Genomic DNA, 11,676 nt, shown 5'->3' on the forward strand with positions numbered 1-11,676 from the left:
CGACGGAGCCGCCTATCTACTTATCGCCATAAGGCTCTCGCCTTCGCTGCCTTAAAGTCGATCAGTAATGTATTTTCATCATTTAGTTTTTTAGTTTAGTTCTTATATTATTTGACTTATAATTTGTTTAATCCATCCATGTATCCATGACTCTAAAAGAGATTAGTGATGCCCCGATTTTTTAAGGGCCAGCTCCCTGTCTGGCATGGCCAAACTTGTGGAAAAGGCATGGCCGAACTTGTGGAAAATAATAAAAAATACGGTCGCGCTGCGCGCTCCCTATTAGCTGCATAGTTATCAAACTAAAAACTAAAAACCTAAACGAAACTCAAAATGTTGGTCGAGAGCGGAACTTTTCTCTCCCGCAGTATCTGCACTCTGTGTATTTCTTATGGAGATTTTAGCTATCAAAAATTGATCATATCTCAGGATCCGTTTAGATTTTCGCAAAATCCTTTCTTATTGCACACCTAGACCAGAAAAGGAATATTCGTACCAAATTTAAGCTTTCTAGGTGTTGTGGTTCTCGAGATAGAGCGATCAGTGTGTGAACTATGAAATGTGAACTGTGAATGGATCTTGTCTTATAATATAAGACTTTCAGTCGTTAATTTAAGACCGGTTTTAGCGTCATATTGGGAATAAAGGGAGAACGGGCTCTAGTCTTGATTTTAAATCTTATATTATAAGAACAAGATCCATTCACTCATTCACATTTCATAGTTCACACACTGATCGCTCTATCTCGAGAACCACAACACCTAGAAAGCTTAAATTTGGTACGAATATTCCTTTTCTGGTCTAGGTGTGCAATAAGAAAGGATTTTGCGAAAATCTAAACGGATCCTGAGATATGATCAATTTTTGATAGCTAAAATCTCCATAAGAAATACACAGAGTGCAGATACTGCGGGAGAGAAAAGTTCCGCTCTCGACCAACATTTTGAGTTTCGTTTAGGTTTTTAGTTTTTAGAGCTTGTTATTACTATTGTAATAATAAAGGAAGGACAGACTAAATTTTTTTGGATTTTAGGCTTTATGGTTTTTTTGGGATTTTTGGCACCGCGCAAATCGCAAACAGCGAAATATTGGACCAATTCGAAAAAATAATGAGACCATAAGATTTGGGAGTAAAAAACACTCTGATTTGATAGGTCACACTTGTACTTTATAAGCACTATTGTGAATCGAAAAAATAATGAGACCATAAGATTTGGGAGTAAAAAACACTCTGATTTGATAGGTCACACTTGTACTTTATAAGCACTATTGTGATGTAGAATAATAGTACCTATGTAAGTGCTTATGTACTATTGTACATAGCCAATTTTTTACTTTCTTCTCATAATATTGGTTTTCAACTGATAAGGTGATAGTTTTAAAAGTTGGTTAGGCCCAATCTCGCAGGCTTTTGAATCCCGCGGGATCTCACGCGGGATGTGACCAATTCCGCGTGGGATTTTGAGGGATTTACAAGTATTACCCGCGGAATGCCGCAGTTCTATCAGTACTCCATAATGGGTAGAACAGCCTACCCAACCCACAACATTACCAGTTTATCAAACGGTATACAAGAAAATGAAATATATCAACATTATTACATACATACATACATACATATCCTACATCGTTCCAGCTATGTACTGGGTCGATTAATATCAACATTATTATCTCTTTTAAGTCTGGGAAATTTCAAATTTATGTATTACCATAACGAAACATCAAAACTGAACAGATATCATTTCTGATTTCAATAGACAATTGAGGACAGTGACAAAGGGCGTATTTGGCCTTTTCTGTTTTTCTCCTAAAATGCCGGGTTTTACCTGATGAGGTGATACAACATAATATCCAAAGTTGGTTAGGACCAGCTACATGAAAGTTAACCAATTATGTTACCTACTAACTATGTTGGAGAAGAAAGGACCATTCTGAGAACAATAAAGAAGAGAAAAAGAAGCTGGCTGGGGCATATTTTAAGAAGAGACTGTATACAGAGAAGAATCATGGAAGGAAGAATTGAAGGAACGAGATCGAGAGGAAGGAAGAAATTCGGAATGCTGACGGACATATTGAAAGGAAGGACATTTGAAGAAATAAAGGACGAAGCAAAAGATCGTGAGAGATGGAGAAGAGGAACCTAAATCAAGAAAACAGTTGAAGTTACGATGTTACCTGTTCTAGAACAGATTTACTAGTATACCTATATATATAATAATAAAAGGTATAGTGGACGGACTATTGTGTTCGCTTCGGTGTCGTCTGTCCGTCTGTCTGTCCCCATAGAAGGACTTATTACCTATAATATGTAGATTTGTTTCACAATACACACCGTAATGGCTGGATTACTTGGGTTACACAAGGAAAATAGACATTCCAGTTGCTTACTGTATGGGTATATCGTGTAAACACAACTGACGTCCAGTAACATTCCAGTCCAGTTGAAGAAAATGTGCTTCTGTACAGCTACATAAATAGATTTTAACCCATCTTATTATTTTATACCTGTTAATTTTTCTACTTCATGTAATTTAAAGATTTATTGGTGTTATATTAGGTAGGTATTATTTATTTCAACTTACCTAGGTATTTTGTATTTGTACAAATCAAAAATAGTTACCTTTATCTACTGAGATATACCTATTTACCTATCTGTATTTTCCCTTTTATTTATTGTACTGTAAGATATTTATTATTAAGAAAATTATAAATAAATAATTCATTGTCATATTTATCCATATTTTTATTTCACTCGTTATCTTGTAAAGTTTGTAAAGCTGATTTTTAGTTTATAAATACATACATTATAATCGTGATTTTATAAGCTGTATTATTGAGTGCAGTAAACTTTTTCAATGGCGTTCTTCCTTTCAATAGATTCCTATTTGAGATCCACAGTGGAGCAATGTCATGTTGACTTTTCTTTGGAGGTTTGACAGAGGGAACTGTAACTGCTATGGTCTTATCGTCCCGAAATCGAAGAGAGAAGGAAGACAGGATCGGAGAAAGCCAGCGTACAAAATTGATTTCTAATCTTTTTTTGGGGTGGGATTTATGTATTACAATGAGGAAACATTAAAACTGAACAGATATCATTTCTGATTTCAATAGACAATAAGTGAGGACAGTGACAAAGGGCGTATTTGGCGTTTTCTGTTTTTCTTCTAAAATGCCGAGTTTTACCTGATGAGGTGATGCATAATATCCAAAGTTGGTTAGGACCAGCTACATGAAAGTTAACCAATTATGTTACCTACTATGCGGGGTCGAGCGGGTTTCGAACACAATCAAATGTCTTCTGACAGTTTCATTTGTCCGTACTCGGTGGGTTTTTTGAGTCAGCTATGTGTGATACATTCCTAGGGTGTATCATGCCCATGATTAATTCACCGGGTATGGAGTTGATATTCAAAGGTGACTTGGAAAAGTTCATACTGGATAAATAATCATGCAACTTATTGCAGTCAGAAAAATTAATGTTCTTAGTTTAATTTTTCACTCGGAAATGAGAAAGTATTGCAATCGGTCCAATTTTCAAAATCGGGAAATGGGTGGAAATATCTGTTTTGGCGTCCCCTGATTCCAAAAAAGTGGTTTTTAGCCCATGGTCTGTACGTATGTATGTAGGTATGTATGTGTGTACTACAGGTTTAAATGGGAAAAGGTGGTATACAAAATATCTCAAGAACGGTTATTTGGTATGATATACCGGTATGGTCCAAGGACGCGACTGTAACAATTTGGTTAAAATCGGATAGTCACCCATCCAGATATTAACCAAAGTCATTGTTACTTAACACTTCGCGGAGTGACCGGTTTTTTCGATCCCAACATACAGTAACGAATAAAATGAACAACTTACTGATGTTATACTGTTAGGATTCCAACATATAACATGATCATATTTCCCACAGCCGAGTACAAGTTCTGAATCATTGGGACACCAACACACGGACATAACACCCCTGTAATGACATGGGATGTTAAATGTTAAACAAGTCGACACCTCCTCAAATCAGACATCAAGGCAGTACTACTCCAACCAACAGATCCGTGGTCTCATTCATGATTCAAAACCTGTTCCCTGTTCCTCGTGCAAAGCACAACCAGTTGCCAAGTTCCTGGACCTACCAACCGAGGAAGCTGATGTCTGATTGAGGGAACTTCAATATCGTACTTTTTACTTTCCTTAGGCTATAACACTGTTTAACATTCTTCAAAATAATATTGATTCTCCTGACTTGCTTTCATCTATCAATGTTAACGTGCCAGGATACGTCACCTCTCGCCAAACTTTTCCTTTTAGACCACCCTTTGTACGCACGAACTGTCTCCAAAACTCACCACTGATTCGATTTTAGAGGTCTGCAAATATGGCTAGAGACCATCTTGATCTTTTTTCTACAACTTTGACCTCAATTAGAAATCATTATTCTAGGTATTTGCAGTGATATTATCAATTTTCTAGTCATATGAATTATTCTAGTCTTTCTGTTTTCTCTTTTTGTTCCTTTACTGTACTTTTTATTATTTTTTAGTCCGTCCTTCCTTTATTATTACAATAGTAATAAAAAGGTATAAGGACGGACTATTGTATTCGCTTCGGTGTCGTCTGTGTGTCTGTCAGTCTGTCTGTCTGTCTGTTCCCATAGAAGGACTTATCCAAACCTGGTCGACCTATACAGGGTGGTCCAGAATTATAGGGACAACGGCCTACAGTAGATATATGGGATCATTTCCAACAATAATCATTCCCAGATGCGATCATAATGCACATTTACTTAGCTAAGAATTCAAAGCTCCATGAGAAAAAGAAGTGCATTCAGAGAAAAAAAAAGTCTTCTTCTTCTTCGCCTTTTCCCATGTTCAGATGGGGTCGGCGTACTCGGCGTTTGTCGTCGGCCTCTCAATCAGCTTTAGATTGAACGCTTTGAGGCCAACTGGTTTTGGCTAAACAAACTTTTCCGAGTGGGATGCCCTTCGCACTCAACCTTCGCTATTGATAGAGCGTGAGGAAATTTGGAGTAGTCTACTCTCTGTTTATAGTCCCCTAGCTAGATGATGATCTACTCTCTGTTTATAGTCCCCTAGCTAGACGCTGATCTACTCTCTGTTTATACCTAGTCCCTCAGAGAAAGAAAAAGTAACAGACAAAAACCTTCACAGCGGTAATTATACTCCGTGAATTTTTCTTGTATGACATTTCCCACTCTGACTTTTTCTCCACTGAGGCCACCCCCCCCCACCCCAAAAAAAAAAAGTCACACTAGGAAATCCTTGAAATGAGAGGAAGGGAAGCTAATATAAAAGGCGGAGAAATATAAAAAGAAGAATGAAAAATACAAATCAGAGCAAATGTCATTTACTTATACATTTGTTTGGAAAATAGGTTAAAGATAGAAGAGATTTTTTCACATTAGGAAATCCTTGACCTTGAAATGAGAGGAAGGGAAGCTAATATAAAAGGCGGAGAAATATGAAAAGAATAATGAAAAATACAAATCAGAGCAAATGTCATTTACTTATACATTTGTTTGGAAAATAGGTTAAAGATAGAAGAGATTTTTATGCCAGGTATCTAGTTTTTTTACACATGTTCCAAGTAATGCAATAGGCTAATGTTCGGAGAGATTTTTTATGCTACCTATCTAGCTTTTATGCATGTTGCATGTTCTAATTAAAATTTCCTATTATTATCATCTCTCAGGTCCCAATGTCCACACTGTCGGGCATCGCTTCACATGACCGACCTGGTAAACTGTCGCTGGATGGAAGAGGTAACTCAAGTCCTTCCTTTATTATTACAATAGTAATAAAAAGGTATAAGGGACGGACTATTGTATTCGCTCCGGTGTCTGTCACTCTGTCGGTCGGTCTGTCTGTCTGTCCCCATAGAAGGACTTATCCAAACCTGGTCGACCTATACAGGGTGGTCCAGCATTATAGGGACAACGGCCTACAGTAGATATATGGGATCATTTCCAACAATAATCATTCCCATATGCATGAGCGGTTTCGATCGGTTCTCTAGCTCTAGACAATAGGCTAATGTTCGGAGAGATTTTTTATGCCACCTATCTAGCTTTTATGCATGTTCGAATTAAAATTTCCTATTATTATCTCTCAGGTCCCAATGTCCACACTGTCGGGCATCGCTTCACATGACCGACCTGGTAAACTGTCGCTGGATGGAAGAGGTAACGCAACATCTGGACAATCTGCAGATAAATAGCGACGTAGCTGCCAGCGTAGCAGCTGGTTCATCACGAAATCAACAAGACAGGTTGGTCGAAATGAAGTGTTTAGATTTTTAGAAAGTAACTAGTGGTTGGAAGAGGAAACTGCAACCAAAAGAGGGAACTGCCATAATGATTATATTATTGTAGATTATTTTATTATTATAGATTTAGTTTTAGTTTAGTCTTAACATTGTACCACATACAATTGTATATTTGTACCCTCATTCTGGCAGGATAAACAAGGTATATTCTATTCTATTCTAACCATGCCCTCTATTTCGGAATGTGCAGGTATACTCAGCGCCTTTGAATGTGAACGGACTGGCTTGGCGACTCAAAGTATACCCGGCTGGAAACGGGATAGTACGAGGTACTTATCTGTCCGTGTTCCTAGAACTGACTGCGGGTCTACCTGAGACTTCCAAGTAAGTGGCCTTAGGTAACATTTAACCCCCGGGTCCGCAGAGTGAATTTATTATTTAAACTCGGTTTGATAGGTGGCTCAACACTTGAGTTGTATAATAGCCAAGTCCAGTCCACAAATACTTGGGTGATGTTTCAAAGTCATAGAGCAGGAAAAATGAGGACCAAGTGAATTTTTCTTTTTCTTCTACGACTTCTAGATCTCGAGACAAATCGATTTCAAAAATACCGGTAAATCGTAAACTTTGACGTCACGGCATACGCTCCCGTAGGCGATGACGTCATAATTCATGACTCCCGCTTCGTTTGCTGCCATAATGATCGCCAACCTTCAATAATTCAAGATGGTGTGACAAGAAGAAGGAGAACCAAGTAATTGTTGACATGTCCTCTGTACGGGACCAGTCATAAGTTTAAAGCGCCGCCATTTTGAGTTGGGATGGAATGTGACAATTTTAAGTAGCCTATGTCACCCTCAGTACTCTTCTTAACAACCACACAAGGTTTCATCAAAATCAGTCGAGCCGTTTTCTCGTGAAAAGAGGACAAAGCTGGTCTATCAGCGTGACAGACAGACATACATACAGATGATCGCCAACCTTCAATTCGCCAATTGAAGATGGTATGACAAGAAGAAGGAGAACCAAGTAATTGTTGACATATCCTCTGTACGGGACCAGTTATAAGTTTAAAGCGCCGCCATTTTGAATTTGGATGGAATGTGACAATTTTAAGTAGCCTATGTCACCCTCAGTACTCTTCTTAACAACCACAAAAGGTTTCGTCAAAATCAGTCGAGCCGTTTTCTCGTGAAAAGAGGACAAAGCTGGTCTATCAGCGTGACAGACATACAGACAGAAGGAAATTTTTCTAATGTGATTTTTACTCTTCAAGTTCTAGGAAGGTAGTAGGTATTCTATTCTATTCTGTTTTATTCTATTCTATTCTATCCTATTCTATTCTATCCTATTCTATCTCTAGATGTGATACTCACCAAGAGAAACTGTCCGTGTACTGTCGGTCGTGCGAGCGTTGCATATGTCCCCGGTGTGCCCTGTTCGGTGGCCACTCGGGACATTCGTTTAAACCGATTGAAGAAGTGTACGAATCGCATGTGCAACGCATCAAAGCGGAGACGGTCATCTTGCGCCGACGGCTGCTGGAACTTGTGTCGTATTCTCAAGAAGAAAAAATAGAGACAAAAAAGGGGGCTATTGATAATACCTAAATATAAGTTTGGTACTTTAAAGAGTTCTTAAGTATTCTATTCTATTCTCTCCTATCCTATTCTATGTCTAGATGTGATACTCACCAAGAGAAACTGTCCGTGTACTGTCGGTCGTGCGAGCGTTGCATATGTCCCCGGTGCGCCCTGTTCGGTGGTCACTCGGGACATTCGTTTAAACCGATTGAAGAGGTGTACGAATCGCATGTGCAACGCATCAAAGCGGAGACGGTCATCTTGCGCCGACGGCTGCTGGAACTTGTGTCGTATTCTCAAGAAGTGGTGAGTGATTTAATAATAATAATGAGAAGTTTATTCCTTCCTGAAAAGAATAGCCTCAACACTAAGTGTAAAATGGAATAAGTGCATCAGCCAGTTATCAGGGTGGATAAAAACTAAGGTCCCGAGGGCAGGACAGCTGCCTCAATAGCCAGGGCAAAAGGCCCACATTTAGAATTAATGGTACAAGCAACAACACCCTTAGCAGGTTGTAGCTTAGACGATCCCACACCTTGGACTAGAATGTTACTTTAAATAATAAATCTTGCTTGAGAACTATGGGTCGACTGTGAAAGCAGAAAGCACCTATGTCCTCTAGCTTTCAGCCAAGCACATCATCCATTCCAGAATAAATTCAATAATTCTAGTTTGCAATTCACAATCAAGTTGTTCACCACCAAATTTTATTTTAAACGAGCATAGGGGCAAACATTTTTGTGTGTTTGTCTCTTGGTGTAGGATTAAAAATTCTAGCATCTAAAGAAAAAATATTGATAACAAATAAACTGAGTATTAATAATAAAACAGAAGAAATAATAATAAAAAAATAATACAATCAAAAATAGTACCTAATCAAACAAGTGCCCCGATGTTAAATTTGGAAATTCAACTCCACGAAGCAGGAGTGGATTCATTTGAATCGGACAGTAGTGATTCGGACACAAGTCATTTAGATGATCTGGATGGCTTGTCCACTATTGAGGTAGGTTCTTCAGTGCAATAGTCCTGAAATGGACGCGGCACATAAGGGATCAGGAAGAGACCGCCTTGACATAATGATAGGTTCTTGCTTCTTATGTTGCAAACACTCTTGGTATTTGAGTTTTCTAGGTTGAACCTTTTCTGAGTTATCAGAAAAAGAAAATATTGTCTGTTTTACCTAGTCACTTAAATATTTTCATACCTACTACTTAGTTTAGAAGCCACAGCAGTGATTGGGGTCGAGTGGATTGGAACACATCACATGCCCTCAGGCACACTCCATTTGTCAAGGTTTGAAAGTTTTTTTATGAACAGTATGTAGGATTGTAACAATAATAATTATTATTTTTTTAATCTCTTGGAGGGTTTCAGCAGTCATTATATATAAGTTCTGTGGGTCAAATTTTAGCATGACAGTACCTGTTCTGGACCAGAGAAAATACAAGATAGCTCACCATTGGAATCATTTCTGTTTCCAAAGGGAAAACACAACTTTGCCTGACCATAATTTACATACTTAAATATGTAGATGCTTTGTGGCTGATCTTACAACAGAGTGTTTTTAGTTTATCCAGAGTTTTAAGAAATACCTACTCTAAATCAAATGGGCGACATCAAAGGAAACCCTTGACACAGTGTTAATCTTATATTATAAGAACAAGATCCATTCACTCATTCACATTTCATAGTTCACACACTGATCGCTCTATCTCGAGAACCACAACAGCTGACTCATGAGTCAAATGTGTACTGCCTCATGAGTCAAATGTATGCTGACTCATGAGTCAAATGTGCAATAACGACATACTTGAGTCGCCTAGATCCAAGGATTTAAGACAAATATAACATCTGTACCGAGAGTCCACACGACACCATCCAACTCTTCAATTGTCTATCGAAGCCCACACAACTCACACCTATGGATCTATGGCTTAAACCAATTGATGTGGCGGAATTCCTGGGAAATAGTGGACAAAGACTCTTTTGATTCCGTGACTCAGTTAAGTTGAGTTCTGGTTGGTCAAAGATGCGCAATAACTACATATTTGAGTCGCCTAGATCCAAGGATTTAAGACAAATGTACTTAACATCTGTACCGAGAGTCCACACGACACCATCCAACTCTTCAATTGTCTATCAAAGCCCACACAACTCACACCTCTGGATCTATGGCTTAAACCAATTGATGTGGCGGAATTCCTGGGACTACCAACTACAGGAGGAGTTTGATTCCGTTTGACTTGAGGGCAATGGCTACTACAACAACTCATTCTTACTTATCTTATCTGTCTGGCTAGGGGACGTTAAACATAGAGAAGACTAGCGTCTGGCTGTGGGTTGTGGGACTATAAACAGGGAGGAGAACAGCTAACCCTAACCAGCCTAGCAAGCTGGCAGTTCCTCAAAGGGTTCTCTCTGCTTTTCGTCTGACTCATGAGTCAAATGTATGCTGACTCGTGAGTCAAATGTATGCTGACTCATGAGTCAAATGTATGCTGACTCATGAGTCAAATGTATGCTGACTCATGAGTCAAATATGTTCTGACTCGAGTCAAATGTGTACTGACTCATGAGTCAAATGTGTACTGACTCGAGTCAAATGTGTGCTGACTCATGATTCAAATGTGTTGTGACTCATGAGTCAAATTCAAATATGTTCTGACATTCTGTTCTGACTCAGGAAACGGAACAGATGGAAGTGTTGCTTCAAGATCTGGAAGCCAGACTCGGATCTAATATGAGGTGAGTCATAGTCTGTTGACTCAGTTAAGTTGAGTTCTGGTTGGTCAAAGATGCGCAATAACTACATATTTGAGTCGCCTAGATCCAAGGATTTAAGACAAATGTACTTAACATCTGTACCGAGAGTCCACACGACACCATCCAACTCTTCAATTGTCTATCAAAGCCCACACAACTCACACCTCTGGATCTATGGCTTAAACCAATTGATGTGGCGGAATTCCTGGGACTACCAACTACAGGAGGAGTTTGATTCCGTTTGACTTGAGGGCAATGGCTACTACAACAACTCATTCTTACTTATCTTATCTGTCTGGCTAGGGGACGTTAAACATAGAGAAGACTAGCGTCTGGCTGTGGGTTGTGGGACTATAAACAGGGAGGAGAACAGCTAACCCTAACCAGCCTAGCAAGCTGGCAGTTCCTCAAAGGGTTCTCTCTGCTTTTAAAGACCAAGCACAAGTCCTCTCGATGGTTGACTGCGGTTCAGGACGAGCCAGCCAATTTAACATGGCTAGAGCTAGAGACCATCACCCCGGTGTATAGCAGATACAAAAAGACATCTTTTCTTTATTCTGCTATCGCCATTCGGCGAAAGCTAAAGCCGCTACAACAACAACAACAACAACAACAACAACAAATGGGCAGAACCAAAGTGAGAGAGACCTTACTGCACTTCAGACCTTGGTACTTTAGATTTTAGTAATAAATTTACTAAGAAGTGAGAGCGACAAACAGTTGCAAAACACTATATCCTCTGACAAATATAGTGTCCTGACTTTATATATATATAATATTAAAAAGATATGATTACGATCCTTCCGTGTAAAGTTCAAGGTGTCACTAAAGCAATGAAAAACCCATTTCTTATTTCAAGCCATTAGAGTGAAACATTTCACCTAACTGTTATAAAAAACGATTCATAGTTCGATGAAAAAATGTTAAAATTTGTAGGGTTTAAAGCAAATCGATGGCTTTATTTTCAGTAACATTGTAGAAACATTGGATGTTATGGATGTGTTAAAGCAAATTCAGAACCATGTGGTGGGTTTCGTGATACAGTGT

General features: G+C 38.8%; 1 protein-coding gene across 1 annotated transcript in view; it reads left to right on the forward strand.

The window, feature by feature from the left end:
- Positions 1-5,713: 5,713 nt before the first annotated feature.
- The window catches only part of LOC113469955 (E3 ubiquitin-protein ligase TRIM37-like), a 9,264-nt gene continuing 3,301 nt past the window's right edge, over positions 5,714-11,676 (forward strand). Inside the window, exons 1-7 of the mRNA XM_026828033.1 lie at positions 5,714-5,763; positions 6,128-6,287; positions 6,531-6,664; positions 7,644-7,835; positions 7,962-8,169; positions 10,550-10,611; positions 11,598-11,655. Of these exons, the coding sequence (XP_026683834.1) occupies positions 5,714-5,763; positions 6,128-6,287; positions 6,531-6,664; positions 7,644-7,835; positions 7,962-8,169; positions 10,550-10,611; positions 11,598-11,655 (864 nt within the window). The remainder of the gene's footprint in view (positions 5,764-6,127; positions 6,288-6,530; positions 6,665-7,643; positions 7,836-7,961; positions 8,170-10,549; positions 10,612-11,597; positions 11,656-11,676) is intronic.

Source organism: Diaphorina citri, unplaced genomic scaffold, assembly GCF_000475195.1.
Source record: "Diaphorina citri unplaced genomic scaffold, Diaci psyllid genome assembly version 1.1 scaffold1314, whole genome shotgun sequence".
In the NCBI taxonomy this organism is placed as follows: domain Eukaryota; kingdom Metazoa; phylum Arthropoda; class Insecta; order Hemiptera; family Psyllidae; genus Diaphorina; species Diaphorina citri.